Here is an 18450-nt window from a genome sequence, read left to right on the forward strand (position 1 = left end):
AGTGAGCACAGGGTCCACTAGAGGACACTGGGCCCTTAAGCCACCCTCATGAAGTCTGTTTCTGATTGTTTGGTCAGAAAAATTCCCATCGGTGGCCTGCTGGAGGTCATTATGTAGGGCTCTGACAGTGCTAATCCTGTTCCTCCTTGCACAAAACGCCCAGACGAAGTCTTTTGATGACGAAACGTTGGCGACTCCAGACGTAACGTCCACACACCCCCTTACGGAGCCGGCTGCTTTACATTGTTTGATGCTGCTTGGGACACTGGCGGGACGCCGCTACCTGATCCTGGAAACAGCCCTTTTATGTACCTGTTTAGTATCGTCTCATTGTGAGTAGTACTCTTTTTAATAAATTGGATTTTATATGTTACGGAATTACGCTATGGGCTTTTATTCTTTTCATATACTCATACATATATGATGGAGTGATTAAGAAGCACCTGAGCTTGACAACCGCTGGTGACATTGGTATAACATCTTGCTGGGAGAGGCTGCCTCATTAAATTGAGTAGCCAAGGAGCTCTGGTAAGCTGCTTGTGATATTTGTGCACAGAGGTGTCCCCATCCTTAACTTTCCCCGGGTGTCACTGAGAAGGATTGCTCTTCTCAACACCTTGCATGTGGATTCATTTTCATTTATATTTTTTGGGAATTTATTCAGTATTTTGGACACTATCCTGTTTACATTTTTCATGTATTTTGTGTTTTTCCACTTGTCACATTACTATTTAAATCTTCATTATTTTAGCGCTGCACTTTTGGAAAGAATATAGTTATTGATCACTGTTAGTTGATTTTGGTGCTAGCTGCTTACATTTTATTCACTGTCATTTATTTATTCAATTTTAGCGCAGGATTATTCCCCCTTTTTACATTAACCAGGAGGAACCTGCTCTCATCCGTGAAAAGCACAGGGCGCCAGTGGTGGACCTGCCAATACTTGTGTTAATGGCAAATGCCAGTTGAGCTCCACAATGCCGGGCAGTGAGCACAGGGGCCCACTAGAGGACACTGGGCCCTTAAGCCACCCTCATGAAGTCTGTTTCTGATTGTTTGGTCAGAAACATTCACATCGGTGGCCTGCTGGAGGTCATTATGTAGGGCTCTGACAGTGCTAATCCTGTTCCTCCTTGCACAAAGGAGAAGATACCAGTCTTACTGATGGGTTGAGGACCTTCTTTGACCCTGTCCAGCTCTCCTAGAGTAACTGCTTGTCTCCTGGAATCTCCTCCATGCTCTTGAGACTGTGCTGGGAGACACAGCAAACCTTCTGGCAATGGCACGTATTGATGTGCCATCCTAGAGGAGTTGGAATGCTTGTGCAACCTCTATAGGGTTCAGGTATCGCCTCATGCTACCAGTAGTGACACTGACCTTATCCAAATGCAAAACTAGTGAAAAACAGTGAGAAAAGAAGAGTAGGGAACAAATTATTAGTGGCCTCCCCCTATAAAACCATTCTGTTTTGGAGGTTGTCACATTGTTGTCCATCTAGTGCCCCGTTGTTATTTTCATTAACACCAAAGCAGCTGAAACTGATCAACAACCCCCTCTGCTACTTAACTTACCAGATAAATATCCCAGGAGTTTAATTGACTTGATGCTATACTCTGATTGAGCAGTAAATATATATATATATATATATATATATATATATATATATATATATATATATATATATATATATACACACATACATACACACACTATATTTATAAATAATTTGTTTCACAGAGTTATGGCCCCCGGTGATGACTTTTACAATTAACATTGTTTATGAATTTGGTTTTCTAAAAAAAATATGTACACTGAGCTGCTTCATGGAAGGTCCTGGGTTTAGTACCTTCTTTGCATGATACATTCATATAATGTATATTAAAAAATATATAATTTCTCAAGGCAGAGGTAGGAGAGAAACTGGCTCGATTAAAGCTTAACCACTTGACCACCGGAGGATTTTGCTGTCTTCCATCCAGGCCAATTTTTGCGATTCGGCGCTGTGCGACTTTAACTGACAATTGCGCGGTCGTGCGACGCCGTACCCAAACTAAGTTTACCTCCTTTTTTCCCACAAACAGAGCTTTCTTTTGGTGCTATTAGATCACCTGTGCGATTTTTACTTTTTGCGCTATAAACAAAAAAAGAGCGTTTATTTTGAAAAAATAACAATATTTTTAACATTTTTTTTATATGAAATTCCCCCCCAAAAAAATGTAAAAATCAATTTTTTTTTTAATTTTTGGCCAATTTGTTTTCTGTTACCTATGTTTGGTAAAAAAAAATTGCAATAAGCGTATTTTGATTGGTTTGCGCAAAAGTTATTGCGTTTACTAACTAAGGGAAAGATTTCTGTCATTTTTGGTGTTTTTTTTTTTAACGCGTAATGGCGGCGATCTGCGATTTTTTTTTGCGGGACTGCGACATTGCGGCGGACAGATCGGACCCTTGACTGACATTTTTGACACTTTTGGGGGTACCAGTGACATTACTGCAGTAATCAGTGCTATATATATGCACTGTTACTGTAAAAATGACACTGGCAGTGAAGGGGTTAATTTTATTGGAGAGGGAGGGGTTAATGTATGCCTGGTGCTTACTGACGTGTGGGGGGGGGAGGTGACTGAGTGACAGAAGGACAGATCGGATGTCCAGCTATGCTGAACACTCCGATCTGTCAGTCCCTGTCACTATGGAGATCCGCCCGCTCTGTTTACACAGGCGGGCGGATCTCCTCACTAGATTCCCCGATGATCGGGGCAGAGCAGCGGCGATCGCCGCTGCTCCTCCCCTGGCCCGACTCCCGCTGTGAATGAAAACAGCGGGAGCGCGCCTCCGGTGGCGCGCGAGCGCCGCCTACAGGGGGAGGAGTCCAGCGACGTAGGTCTACGTCGCTGGATGGGAACGAGCCACTTTGCTCGGCAAGTGGTTAATAAAGCAATGGACCCTGATTCATCCCAGAGTTCTCAGTGGACTGAGGTATACTTGTTGGACCATTAACTGATCAATTTATTCAATTTTTTTTGTCAGGGGTTTTTGTCAGGGGAAGTTCCCCCAGACTGGCTGACAGCTAATATTGTTCCTATCCACAAGAAGGGTAGCAAGGTAGAAGCTGGCAATTATAGTGAGTTTAACATCTATTGTAGTCAAGTTAATAGAATCACTCCTGAAAAGACGGAATAGTCATCACTATTGATTGATCAATTTGAATGATATTGATTCACTTTGAATTTTAAATAAGGTAAAGACATAGATGGATGTAAATACATATTATGTGGCCTACGGAGGATGTGGGAAAACAGACATATACTAATTGTTTCTGATTTATATCACAGATGTGCAGCTGCCCTTCTGCTTTTACTGTCCTGAGAATGTGATCTCTTGTAGACAATAGTAGAAATAACACTGTTGAGGTTTATTTTAAAGAACAGATGGCTCTGGTTATTCTTCAATCCTCTCTATTTAAGGTATGACTTTAAATAAATGACAGGTCATGTGACACAGTCTCTATAAAATGTCAGACATTTTTATTTCATGTACGTAAATGTTCTAATATGATGTTTTTCCTAGATGCCCTTATTTCCCTGAAGAAGATTTGGACTTTTGTAACCGAAACGCCTCGGGGTCCCTTTTGGCAGCAATATAGTTGGAAAATCTCTACATACATTTGGATTCTGCCAGTATAACAGGGACATCTTTTGTTATTGAGGTTATGCATACCAGAGCTCATTTTTTTCTTCAGTCATGTTGAAATTTTAATATATTTTTTGTACCAATAAAAACTTTTTTCTATATATTCTTTTCAGTGGATCTGCAGTTGGCTACAGGCTTTATACCCAAGTGTGGATGTAAATGGGATTCATTGGGAACAGAGAACAGGCACTCTGGTAAGTAATATAACTAAAGAGTTGGTGGGTAAGGTGTCTTTTTGCTGATGACACAAATGTGTGCAATAGGCTTGATATCCCTGGTGGTGTCTGTACTCTGTAACATGGAACAAGATTTGGCATTGCTGGGAGATTGATCGAAGCAGTGGAAACTGCAGTTCAATGTTTCTAAATGTAAAACAATGCACCTAGGGAAAATGAATCCCTTGAGTACAATGTTGGGGGTACAGCATTGGGCAACACTACAGAGGAAATAGATTTGGGGGTTCTTATTTCAGATGATTGCAAAAACAATGTGGCCAGGCAGTGGGAAAAGCGAAAATAAATTCTAGGATGCATCTGGGGTCACCAGCAGGAAGAAGGAGGTCCTGATTTTCCTATATAGATCTTTATTTAGACCTAATTCAGGCTACTGTGTCCAGTTCTGGAAACCTCTCTTACAAAAAGATACTGATACGATAGAACAGGTCTAGAGACTGGCAACAAAAATGATAAAGGTGAAAGGTCTGAGTAATAAAACATATAAAACATATCATTCCGGAGAGACTTCCCCAACTTGATATGCACAGTCTGGAGGTAAGAATGGGAAGGGAAAGCATTGAAACCTTTTATTACATCAAGGGGGTGAATAAGGTTCAGGAAGGTAGTATTTTTTTGAAGCCAAGATCAAGAACATGGGGACATGACCTCAAACTAGCAAGAGGAAAGTTCACAACTAATCTTAGAAAGTATTATTTACCGAAAGAGTAGTTGATGCTTGGAACAGACTTCTAGCAGAGGTAGTGAGTGAGTCAGCAGTAAGTGGATTTAAACATGCTTGGGACAAACATAGAGCTACTGCATACTCAGACAAAATAGTTAATAAGTAAATAAATATAATAAATAGAAAAATGGGGCAGACTTGAATCTTTTTTCTACCGTTACTCTTCTATTTTTCTATGTAATAATATTGCAGCCTTATCTCTAAGGGTTTGCGTGATCCCATAATATTTAAAGTACCAATATATTTTTTCCTGGTATAGTAGAAGTCCCAGGCAGAGAGTATGGCCATTCTGCCTCCAGCCTGAGTTCAGTGCCAATAACAGAAGCGCTAAAAACTTTTCTATACCCTTCTCTAACAGTGTGAACAGTGTCATTATTCAGATAGATAAACCTCCATTGGGCTTTATCACTGAGCTGTCTTTCTGCTATGACGAGGCATACAAGTGATTAACAGCACACACCTATCATCGAGAGGTAATGCTGCACTACAGCCAATTAAAGTGGACCTAGCATCATATGGGTTTTATGTTACCTGCAGACAGGCAACGTAATATACAAGTACAGAACAGTTGCCTGCAGCCTCTCACCATGTAACTTGCTACAAAGTTAGAATGTAACAATCTTATCACGGAGAGGGGGGGGGGGGGGGTTGGCAAGGGGACTAAGGAAATGCATGCAGACTAGTGACAGTGGGGTTGATTTACTATAACGGAAGACTGCAAAATCTGGTGCAGCTCTGCATAGAAACCTATCAGCTTCCAGGTTTTTTTTTTTTTTTTGTCAAAGCTTATTTCAACAAGCTGATGCACAGCTGCACCAGATTTTGCACTATCCAGTTTTAGTAAATCAACCCCAGTAGCTCAACCAAGGCAAAATTACTTGTTTGTATATTTTGACATGTCAGCAAGCTTGCAATGTGCAGTGCACTGAAAACTTAAGGCCCCATTCACACCTAAGTTCTGCTTGAAGCTTGTAGCTCTGAAACGCTCAACAAGCCAAATTCCATTAATTTCAATGGCCCCAGTTGACATCTGAGGGTTCTGTCACCTGAAGCAAAACACCTGAAGCTCAAACATGTACATGAGCTTCTTTTTGGCAGATTATAAGTGTTTTTGGCCCCAATGACTTCAATAGAAACGCCTGACTTGAGCGTTTTAACAAGTGTTTTAAGAGTGTTTTCTGCTCAGATAGCAACTCTCCACCTCTAATTTTCTCTCCCTCTCCTCCCCCCTGTGCTTTCTATTGGCTAAACAAAAATGTCTGAAGCTGTAAAATGCCTTATTACACTTCTAAAATGCTTTAAAAAACCAAAAAAAAACTTGTAAAATGCTTAAAAAAAGCCATAAAAACGCCAGTAAATTGATGCACTCAGGTGTGAATGGAGATTAAGGCAATTGGGAGACAGAACTAAAAATCTGGCGAGGAGATCTAAAAAAAGAAAATGTTTCGAAGTGTTATACGAAAAGAGTAAATGATTCAATCCATCAGAATCCACCTATAACTGAAATGCTAGTCTTCAGGGGTTTAAAGCTAATAAAAAAACTAATGTAAACTAATAATAAAACTAATACCACAGACAAGAACAACTAGACAGACTTCTAATTCTGTGTTTTATTATTTAAAAAAAAGTCTATTTTTCCAGCCTTGAAATGTTATTCAAAGCATGTGCTGTAGAAAAGGCAATATTTGATTGAAGATTGTAATTATTACTTCATTATTATTACAGTGCGGGTGTATAATTTTTACTGTTGATACTTGCTTTATTTCTTTCTCCTGTAATATCAATACACAATTACTTCAATTATTAATATTGTCATCATCGCCAATTTTATAATGAGAACAGAATGAAGCTATTACAGCAATGACACTGCAATTAATGCTATTATTTACTGTGTTTTTTTACACTTTATATTTCCCACATTTCAAAAATAAAACATGATAAATTTAATTTAGACTTTAGTGAGTTGGAAGTTGTGCTAACATTGTATAGGCAACTGACATTTCTGAAAGTTCCTTCAATGCATTCATAGAACAGAACATACAGTTCACAAAGGCATTCACTTCTGGTCTTCATATAATGATGCCTTTTAATCAAGAAATGGCAGAAGGTTACTTACTCTTTTACTTCAGCATTCTCTGGAGCTAGAAGAGAATCAATTGAATGGAATTACTTCAAATACTACTATTCATTTGAAAACATGTGAAATCAAAGGTAATATACAAGCAAAATCTGTTTATGCACATGCAGTACAGCCTTCATATTAAAGCTGGATTCTGGGATAAGCAACTATTGTCTAAATCAGCCCTTTTCAACTATTTCAACATAGAGGAACCCTTGAAATAACTTTTTGGTCTCAAGGAACCCCTGCTAAAGCTAAAAATGACTTTACTGACAGACTCCATGGCAGCCTACGTGTGGGTTAATCCTGCCTCCTCTCCAAGGTTTTAGGACCCCCCCTCCCATAAATTTCAGCCTTTGGTCCAAGACAGTGTTCTTTTTTGTCCTCCTCCAAGGACCCTGTTGGAATACCTTTGTGAAGATCAGCATCCTGCTTGCTCCAATGTGAAGCTCACTGTCTGTGCTGCACGGGACCCAGCCATGAATGTGTGGCAATGGCATCCCCTGGCTCGGTGTGGTGTGCAGGAGGCGGTATGGTGTAAGCCCTGGCAGGGTCTAAAGTTCTGTCCCCACTCAATGGCAGTCCTCTTTGTTTATTGTCCTGTTCCTTCTGTTACCCGGGCTCTAGTGTATCTCGACCTCTCATGGTGGCTGGAACGCTTCTGCATTCCAGGCCGCCGCTTCTTCCTGCTCTGTCGGCAGGACCTGCGGGACCGCAGGCGAGATCGAGGCTTGGTTTTGCGTTTGTGCAGGTGCCGCAAGCGGAACTGATGCTTGGCTCACACATACGCGGTCGCGCCCATGACAGGCGACGACGTCACTCTGGCGGGGAATTTAAACTTGCTTTTAACCCCAGTTCCTTGGGGAGTTCTGTGGGCACTGCGACAGCTTCCCCAAGCCTGCTGCTTCTCTCCCCAGGCTGGTGGAGGAGTAGTATGAAAGGGGGGGATAGTAGGGGGGATGGGGGGGCTAGCGGTGGTTCTCTCTGACCCTCCGTTGCCCTTTTCCCTCCCCAGTCCTCAGCCACGGACCTTTGTGAGGATGGATCTTACATCACTGCCCTCTTGTGGCCAGCCCTCTCGTAACATGTGGGTGCTGGTTCAGGCCTGGGTGTGTGGTCGTCACTCTGTATGCTGTTAATATTTCTTCCCCCCATTAGGATAGGGACCCTGCCAGGCCGCAACGTGACTCATCATTGAGATCCAGACGCCACGAGTCTCCTTCTGGGAGCAGGCATCAGAGAGCCGCTTCAAATCCTCCTCCAGACACCGCATCCACCTGGCCCAGAGAGACTGTTGGGGATGCAGGACGCGTGTCCTGGAGGAAAAGTCCCTTTGCGAGCCATGCTTGCTCGCGCAGATTTGGTGAGAGGGAGGCCGATGACCAAAAGATGGAGTCTCTGGTAAGACGAGTGGTACAGCAGTCCCTGAAGGAATGGGGTACTACCGCCACAAGAAGCCAATTTACAGCCGGCTCTCCCACTGGTGATGCCCATGAGGATCAGGGCCCCTCTCAGCTGAGCTACACTTCCTGGAGGTCTTCAGAGAGTGACTCCAAAGGGAATGAAGCCTCAGGGGGCTTTGACTTTGCTTTAATTTCACCTCTGATCAAATATATCAAGGAGGCCCTGAAGTGGGAGGACCCCGTGACACCCCAGGTGAATCAACGAAAATTCTTCAAACACCTGGGGAGGGAACGCCCCAACTTCCCGTTCCTCTCGGAACTGAAGGACATCATTATGGATGAATGGAGTAAGGTGGACAACAAATCCACCCTTTCCTCTAAGCTAGCTAAGCTTTATCCATTCAAATCAGAAGGCGTAAGACACCTAGAATCAGCCCCCTTAGTGGATGCCGCAGTGACGAGGTTAGCAAAACATGTCACCCTTCCCCTGAATGACGCTGTCTCCTTCAAGGATTGCTTGGACAGGAAGATAGATTTGGACCTCAGAGGGATCTACGTCACAGCTTGTGATGCCTGTAAACCCACCTTTGCACTGGCAGCTATGTCCAAGGCTATGGAGGCTTGGGTGTCATTGAGTCCAAGCTTAGGGGTATCTCAGACGAGGTAGCTGAAAATTCTCTCCTTCAGGAACTGCAGCTGGCATTGGTCTTCTTGGATGAAGCCTCTATTGACGTCCTTAGCTTCCTGGCCAGAGCCATGCTCTCATCTGTAATGGCTAAGCGAGCCCTGTGGCTGCGCCCTTGGCTCGCCGATCCGGCATCTAAACAAGCCTGGTGTAGGATTCCTTTTAAAGGGGTCCTCTCTTCCTTCCCTAGGACAGACGCTTGTTTGGCCAGAAGAAACCCCAACCAAGAAGGCAGAACCCGAATCGGGCAAGAGAGGCTCGCTTCTATAGGCTTGGTTGGGACTTTAGGAGGAATTGGAGAGGAGGCCAGTCATCCTCCCGAAGATCTGCTAAGAACCCAGCTCCTAGTGGGCAGGAGGCCAAAAAGTCTTTTTGAAATTGGGCCCGCTCAGGTATGTTGGGTGTGGGCGCACCTGCTCCACTTTCGGCATGTCTGGGCGGCCTCAATCTCAGACTTTTGGACAAAACGTCAAAACGGTCTCCACGGGTCATGCATGGTCCTTTCTTGTGAACCCTCTCCCCAAATTCATTTCCACTCTCTTGCCTCACTTAGAAGAGAAAAGACAAATCTTGCTCACCTATGTAGACACTCTGGTAGCTCAACGCACAGTGGTACTGGTGCCGGATCAAGAGAAGTTTCAATGCATATACTCACCCCTCTTCTTAGTTCTAAAAAAGAATGGCTCCTGGAGGCCTGTCATAGACCTTACGTACCTAAACAAATTAGTCAAAAACATAAAATTCAAGATGGAGACCCTGTCCACTATTCCGAAAGCGGTGCTTCCGGGCGACTGGTTGGTCACAATAGACCTGAAGGACACTTATTTCCATGTGCCTGTGGCAGAAGGATTTCGCAGGTACCTCCGGTTTTCAGTCGTACATCAGCACTTCCAGTTCACCCGCCTCCCTTTTGGCTTGTCAACATCCCCGAGAGTGTTCTCAAAAGTCCTTCTGGCAGTGGTGGCCCTCATCAGCACGAGAGGTATACGTGTACACCACTACCTCGACGATCTCCTCCTTTTATCTCAGGACAGAGATCAATTGCTAGCTCACAGGGATCAAGTTATTACGAACCTTCTGGAGTTCAGTTGGTTGCTAAACTGGGAAAAGAGTCATCTGGAGCCCACTCGGCGCCTGATTTACCTAGGGGCACAGTTCAATACAATCAGGGGTACGATGCCCCTACCCTTGGAGAAAATCCCAGCAGTGCAAGAAAGAATCCTTCTGGCTCTCTCGTGCTCATTCCTGAAGGCTCCCCAGTGTCCCAAGATCATCGGCACAATTGTCTTCACGACTTCCATAGTCAAATGGGCTCTCTGGAGAATGCTCCCTTTTCAAAGAGGCTTTCTCCAACAGTGGAATCCAGGAGAACACAATCAGCCCATCTTTATTTACCCCAGCATGAGGGACAGTCTCCTCTGGTGGCTCCAGTGCAAAAATCTACTAAACTGCCACTCCATAGTTCCCACCTCCTGGATCATCATCACAATGGACGCCAGAAATTCCAGGTGGGGAGCTCACTGCATGTCAGAAGTGGCCCAGGGCAGGTGGGCCCCACAATCCCACACACTGGTCTCGAATATCCTGGAGCTCCGGGCGGCCTTTCTTGCTCTCCAAGCCTTCCGCCATCTAACAAAGGGAAAGTCTGTGCTGCTCAGGATGGACAATACCACAGTGGTATACTATGTAAAGAGGCAAGGCAGGACTCGGAGAGTTTACCTCTTGCGGGAACTGGATCCTATCATGACGTGGGCTCAAACTCATCTGGCCGACATATCAGTGGTCTATATTCAGAATGTTCAAGTGGATTTCCTCTTCAGAGTGCGGCTGAACCACAACGAGTGGTCCCTCCATGCGGAGACATTCAAGTGGATCCTGTCCTTGGGGGTTTACCCTAAAGTCAATCTGCTCGCCTCTCCCTGCAATCACAAACTGGAAAAATACTACACTCAGGGCAGGTGTCACCAAGCATTCAGGACAGATGGTGGGAATTCAACAGAGCATATGCCTTTCCCCCAATCCCAATCATTCTCAGGTTCCTGCAGAGACTCCAAGCAGAAGCCATGGAGGTGGTTGTGGTGGCTCCATACTGGCCAAACAGGCCTTGGTTCCCACTCCTCCTGCAGCTCAGCTATCAGAGTCCAGACCCTCTTCCCCTCAAGCCGGACCTTCTTTCACAGAGAGCGTCGCTGCATCCTTGCCCGGCGCTGCTGCGGTTGACGGTCTGGTTTTTGAGGGGTGAGAGGTTGGAAGCCCTTGGATGCCCCCCAGGGGTCATCGCCACCCTGAAGAACTCCAGGAGAGCAAGTACAAACAGAATCTACAGCAGAGTCTGGGCCAGGTTCATGGAGTTCATGTCCTCAGGGGCAAATCATTCTCAGATATCGGGATCCAGGAGGTCTAGAAGTTTCTTCAGTCAGGTCTGGATCTGGCTCTCTAAGTGGGCATGCTCAGGGTTCAGCCTTGTCTGCTTTTACCGGTGTCTCCTGGGACAGGCATCCCCTTATTCAGCAATTTTTCAAAGCTAAACTCAGACCTCAGAGGAAACCAAGATTTCCTAAATGAGATCTTCCTCTTGTCCTCAATGCTCTTTCGGGGTCAGGTTCTGTTAACTCCATCTCGATCAATGACCTCACCATCAAGATAGCTTTCATGGTGGCGATCATCTCTGCTAAGAGAGTCTCAGAGATTGGGGCCCTGGGACACAAGGAACCATTTCTTACCTTCTTTCCGGATCGGGTAGTTCTTATACCTATGCTCAACTCAAACCCAAAGGTCACTTCAGTCTTCGGTCTTCGAAAACCAGGAGATTGTCCTCCCTACTTTCCGGGCCTCAGGAGAAGCTGTGCCCCATCCCCTAGATGTGGGTAAAACTCTGAAGGACTATCTTCAGGTTACAGCATCCTTCAGACTTTCGGATAATCTCTTTATCCTCTTTTCGGGCAAGAATAGAGGGAAGCGTGCCTCTTATAGGACCATAGAGGCCTGGATCGTGTCGACCATCCAACAGGCCTATAAGGCAAAGGGCTTGTCTCCCCCGGAGGTGGTAAAAACCCATTAGACAAGGAGCATCTCGACAACCTGGGCCCCCTAGCATCACGTGGCTCTGGAGTTTATCTGTAGAGCGGCCTCTTGGTCATCCATCAACACCTTTATGACCCACTACTGCATGAAGCCGGCATCCTTGTCCTCCGTTAGTTTTGGTCTGAGTGTTTTGTCGGTTGACAGTGTGAATTAAAATTTTCTTTGTTCAAGCATTCCCACCCGTGTGGTGTCGGCTTGTTATTTCCTACACATAGGCTGCCATGGAGTCTGTCAGGAAAACAGAACATTTCTTATCAAATACTTACTGTAATTTTCCTTTGCTGATGGACTCTATGGCAGCAGGAGTTCCCACCCTCTGGTCTTGGATTCGGCTATGATATGGAACACGGTCTCAGTCCAAAGGCTGAAATTTATGGGAGGGGGGTCCTATAACTTTGGAGAGGAGGCGGGATTAACCCACACGTAGGCTGCCATGGAGTCCTTCAGGAAAGGAAAATTACGGTAAGTATTTGATAAGAAATATTCTGTTATATCTACAATGCTCCTTACACTTGTGGTCGTTGGGAGGAATGATCCCCTTACTTATAGCTAAAAAAATCAATGTGTCAGAAAGAAATTTTCTGAGAGGCAGAAATTGCTCATTGCTCAAGGAAGCCTTAGGTCTATACACAAGAGTCATGCGTATTCTTACTTGAATCTATGCAGTAATACTGTGTGAACTTTGCCTCTGTGCAGGAGCTTCCTGTAATAAAGACCAGTAACTACTGCTCTTTCTCCTTGTAGAGGATGACTGATCTTGTATCTGCACAACCCCCCCCCCCCCCTTGCCTGTAGTTCTCTGTAGGTAGCCTTTAGTGGGAGGAGCTGCTGGGTCCCTCCCCAGAGATCCATACTCTGTACTGACCTATGTGCAGCCAGTAACTATGTTTTGTTTTACAAGAAATTAACTGGGTTTGCCAATGCATTTGGTGCACACAAGTAGATTTATATCCTTTGTGGCCATTGAGGATTTTTTTTAAATTACATTTTTTTGGAGAGAATTCCGCTTTAAAAAAAGTCACATTCAGCCAAAGATGTAATATACATTAGCATAATTTTACTCTAGACAGGTTTCTCAAATAACAACAAAAAGAAAAGGGGCGCACCGATACCCTTGATTCTGAGGGGGCAGCAAGACTACAAGTCTTACCCATTCAAGTCCGAAATATCACTCTCAATCCATCACGTTACACTCGAGCGCAGGAGAATTGCTCTACTTTCTAGGGTTCTCAAATATACTGTATTGTACAAATATATTTTGTACCTGCTGAGCTTAAATTCTGAATATGCAAATTTGTTTTCCTGGCAAACTCCCCTTTTTATTGAGTTGTCTGTATATGACTTATCCAGTCCTCAGGGAAAGCAAGAAATGGAAAATTACACAATCTGTGGCATCCTCTACATCACTGGTACAAGGTCTTCTACTGAACCAGTTGATAATGTATTTGCTATTTAAACACTGTCATCTAGTGGAACTGAAGATGCATATACATTTCTCTGGGGTTTTTTTTCTAGCCTTTTTTTTATTTGAGTAGAGTGGCGGATAAGACTGTTTAACTTTATTATTTTCTGCATCTTTGCTTATCTTATCTTGTCTCTTCCTGTGATGTTATCACAAGGACATAAATCTGTCAATTGGTAACATATTTAAAGTGTTGTGAAAAAAGAATGGAACCAATGCAAGGTTTTTTGATGTATTCATCCCCATATAGAGGTATTTCTGTTCAGATGATGGGTGTTAGAACAAGAAGAACTGTTAAAACTTTCTGCTAGTTAGGTCCCATTCATACTTGTGGGCTGATCATGCACTCTATGAGCAATTACATGCGAATGGCCACAGCCAGCTGCAGGAGCTGTCAACCTTCTATTGCTTTCAGTGAGGCTGCTGCCTGCATCTAGTAACCAGGAACCCTTTCTGGGTCTCCCTCATGAAATTGCCAATAGCCCTATGTGCAAGTGTAAATGGGACCTTAAAAGACCTATTTTTAGCCCTGTTGGCCTCTTTTACAGGGGTGGTCTGATCAGGTCCATCTATCAGTTTTTCAGATGGACCTGATTGGAATCTTTATGGAAGCCTATGGGCAGGCGTAAACAAACGTGTGTCCATTCACATCAGCTTACCTCCGAGTCAGTCCAGGTCTAAAAAAGAAAATGGAAAAGGTCTGCATCCTTTTCTGTTTTTCTGAATAAATAATCAGAGGTAGTCTAATGTAAATGGACATACTTATGTTTACATTTGGCCACCCATAGTTATAATAGGGGTCCGAAGAGTTCCAGTATTTAAATGGAACTAAAAACTGATTGTACACAGATGTCACAAAAGTGACATCCATCCTTGTCTGCTCTAATCCAGCAAAGGATCTGTGCAGGGTGACTATGGCCTGCTGATTTCAGTAGGTCAGCTGGGTGTGGGGTCTCAAATATTACAAAGATCTGAAATCTAGCCTCAAGAAAGCACAAACTATGTTCCAAGAAAGAGCTTTAATTTGCAGAATATAAACATGAGGTAAAATGGAATGTCACAGTTTAAAATGATCAATGCAGAAGTTACCCTTAAGTGGACCTATACTTCACCTGAGCACCACAAACAAAAAATGTTATTTAATTAATTTTAAATTTTTAAATGTTCCCATCCATCCATACCTCAATGCTTTATTTTTTTGAGAAAACACTATGAAAGACACCCCCTAGCATTTCTGGCCATGGCCATCTTGAGTAGGGGCAGATCATTCAGGTAGCATTTACTTCTTGGAACCCAATTGCCCTTAACTCAGGCATGCAAGCAGAAGAGGTTGTGCTTAGCGGAGAGAGCCCCTCCTCCCCTACTAAAGACTCCTGGGATGTCTGAAATAAATTTCCTAGGGACAACTCTAAAATGTTGAGTTTCCCCTCTTTGTGTTTCAGTAAAAATGGTTACCAGTAAAACTAGACTGGTGAATCTCCAAAATAGGGACTGAGACAGCAATAAACTAAAAAAACAAAGCAAAAAAACTTGAGATACACCTTAAATAAAAGCACTATTAATAAGTATAAGTGCTCAGATCTATAACAACCAGTTAATTTACCTTTAACTAAAAACATCCAGTCATGCACCAGAACACTAAAATTCTTCTAACATTATTATTACCTGGGGGCTTTTTCCGACATATTTTGTAGATAACTACTAAGACAATAGCGGCGATAAAAGCTGCAACACACCCTGCTGCAATTTTTATTCCTGCAAAAAAAGAAATGCAATTAATAATACAGATCTTACCATGTTTTCAGTGTCACATAAAAATCAATTGGGTCAATGAGACTTCTTCATTGTTATTACAAGCAATATAATACCTAATACATGTTTAATTTACATGTATTGACACATACAGCATTATAATAAAGCTAAATCAATAATGTTGTGTTTAAAACATTATAAGTACAATTACCATCCCCACCAAGCAAACAATAGATATTAAAACATGATTAAAGCAGTTTATTAACTGATTTTAGGAGCAGTAAAGGGCCTGTCAAATATTTATAAAACCAGGCCATGTAGCAACCAAGGTCTTCATATTTGGCTCCTCGAATTGAAAGGATTCCATGCATGGCTAATAAGGTCAGTATTTGGTATCTCAACAGAAAAAAGGGTTCAGTAGCCAGAGGTGACACTTTTCATATAACAATGGTGATAGGATGGTCACTGAAACTTAGTTCAAGTCAGAATTGACATTCTATCACTTACTGTACCGTCTGGAACAAATCACTTGGAGATGAGGTGAGGTGAGTGAAATCTCTCCAGTGGTGGCTCGGTAATTTCTGTATAGCTGCATCTCCAAGATACGTCCCTTCCTAACCAATGACACCACAAAGCTTCTAATTCAATCCCTGGTCATCTCCCACCTCGACTACTGCAACTCCCTCCTCATTGGCTTGCCTTTAAATAGGCTTTCCCCTCTTCAGTCCATCAAAAATGGTGCTGCCAGGCTCACCCAACTTAAAAACCGCTCACCGTCTGCTACCTCTCTCTGCCAATCCCTCCACTGGCTTTCATTCACCCAACAAATTAAATTCAAGATACTAACAATAACTTGTAAAAATAACAAAGCCGTCCACAGCTCAGCCCCCAGCTACATCATTAACCTTTTCTCAAAATATCAACCAAATCCTTCTCTTCATTCCTCCTAAGACTTCCTGCTCTCTAGCTCCCTTGTGACCTCACCCCACGCTCGCCTCCAGGTCTTATCCATCCTCTCCCATTCATTGGTATACTCTACCCCAATCTGTCCGACAATCTTCTACTCTGTCCACTTCCAGATCATGATCCCTGAAAACCACCTAACAACTGCACATTTATTTTCTCCATCAGCCCATCCCTCACGGTTATTACCACTTGTATCTCTTGACCCTCCCTCTTAGAGTGTAATCTCTAACAAGCAGGGCTCTCTGATTCCTAATGTATTAAATTGTATTGTAATTGTACTATCTGACCTTATGTTGTAAAGCGCAGTGTAAACTCAGTGATGAGCAGGAAGTAAATCTGGTATTCCATGCTGCGTAAACTCAATGATGAGACAGAAGTGAATCTGGTACTGTATCGCTGGGGGAATTTTTCAGCCACAATGCATACAGAGAGTGTTCATGACTGCAAGCTACAGCAGTGGCTGGAGGAAGATATGCTTATTACAAGAAATTCTCTCTTTTATCTGTGTCCTCTATACATTTGTATATTTGTGTGCCTTAGACACAGTGCTGGTATGTGCCAAACTGGAAAACCAGACCTGTATATTTATTTTTCACTATAAAATTTTGAAATTGGGGGAGCCTTTCTACCTGTGTATCATGTAAAATTTGAGGTGTGTGTGGGACCTCAGTAAGGAAATGATTTTATTGTTTTCCAAGAAAAAAAAAAAATTAAAATGTACATAGTGCAGTGGATATTCATGTTGGGAACTAGGTTGTAGGCTTGAATCAGACCAGCACAATAAAGACTTATTTTATCCTAGCTGAGCTTTAAATCTACTACCAGTGCATTTCATGACTTTGTTCTATTAAGTAGGTGAAAACATACCAGGTATGTTATGTAAAACAACCATTGGTACTCCTATTCTTGGTAACTAATACATTGTACAGATAATATTTCACTTTTCTGGGATTCCCTTAAAGCTTTAGAGCCTAAGGAGCCCTTAAAGTTTAGTTACAATTTAAAAAAATCAGCACAAGGGACAGTACTTACATTGAATGCAAAGTATCCCCTGTGCTGCTGGCTGCCCATTTAGTTGAAATATGATGTCCTCTGGCCTCCCCCCATACCCCTTCAGCCATTATCTTAGGTGCTGTTTTGGTTATCAAAAAGCGCTGGACCTTCACTGTCAAGAGTATTGGTTATGCCTTTGCTATATATATTTATACAGTATAACATTTTTTCCTATATTTTTTCCATTTACCTTACATATACCTGAACCTACAGAACATCTGCTGTGGAGATTTTGCCAAAGTGCAAGTGATGCAACACTTACTCCTCGTTGAATCTCCAAAACTACATATGAAGAATTCACTTCAATGGGTGTCACAGGTGGTTTGTCTGTAAACCCAAATGTAGCCTAGTTTACAGAGTTCAAGAAAAAACTGTAAAAGACCTAGTGAAGGTTTATGCCTTCTTTGAGTACTTCACTCTATAGACATCTGCTGTTCTCTACTGCAGTGTTTCTCAACTCCGGTCCTCAGGGCACACTAACAGGCCAGATTTTAGGTATTACTTTGGGGAGATTCAGACTGGAATACTGCAATCACTGAACAGCAAATGATATCACCTGGGATCTATTTCAGTTATCTTGCAAACCTGGCCTGTTAGTGTGCCCTGAGGACCGGAGTTGAGAAACACTGCTCTACTGCCTGTATTTGCAAATAGCTTTTGCTTTAGTTAGATGGTTAGAGGCAGGTACTTCCTGTCCCTGCTAGTTGAGTTAGAAACTCCAGAGGAAGGAAGTAGAGAAAGACAAAGAGAGAGAGAGGAGCTGAGATCACATGTACTGTCCATGGAAAAGCTTCTGCTGAATCCAGGCCAGAAGCAAGAGTCATGTGCTCCTATGTTCAATAGTTTACTTTTGTTGCCCATAGCTTCTTGGTATACATAATATCTAAAGACTGGTGACATAAGTATATCTGTTCCCTTGTTATCGCACATGCACAAAACCAGATAGTTATGTCTATGACATAGTGTGCATGTGTAGTGGTCATCTTGCTGTATGTTAGTATGTGAGCCTATCTATTGCAATAGAGTTTATATACAGCACCTGTTATTTTAGTAAACCTTGATGCACAGTAGATGTCAGCCTGACCCTGAATTAAAGAGCCACACCACAGTTTCTGCTGTTGAGAAGCTGTGTTCAAGGCTAGTTTTACATTGGTTGGAGGATCTTCCCATCACTTTGATCTTGTCTTTAGGCATCCAACGCCAGATTGGACGCCACATTGTGATCATCCTCAGAGGCCCTGCAACTGAACTTTTCTGCTACATTCATCAACATTCA

The 18450-nt window shown here is 43.0% G+C and overlaps 1 protein-coding gene across 1 annotated transcript in view; it reads right to left on the minus strand.

Annotated features, from left to right (window-relative positions):
* EMCN (endomucin) overlaps positions 1–18450 on the minus strand; it is a gene marked incomplete at its 3' end in the record, with an annotated part of 222723 nt that overhangs the window by 24174 nt on the left and 180099 nt on the right. Inside the window, exons 9-10 of the mRNA XM_082243550.1 lie at positions 15069–15158; positions 6767–6791 (exon numbers count right to left, since the gene is read on the minus strand). Coding sequence (XP_082099676.1) covers positions 6767–6791; positions 15069–15158 — 115 coding nt within the window. The remainder of the gene's footprint in view (positions 1–6766; positions 6792–15068; positions 15159–18450) is intronic.

The sequence above is a fragment of the Pelophylax lessonae genome (assembly GCF_965119305.1).
Source record: "Pelophylax lessonae genome assembly, chromosome: 1".
NCBI lineage: Eukaryota > Metazoa > Chordata > Amphibia > Anura > Ranidae > Pelophylax > Pelophylax lessonae.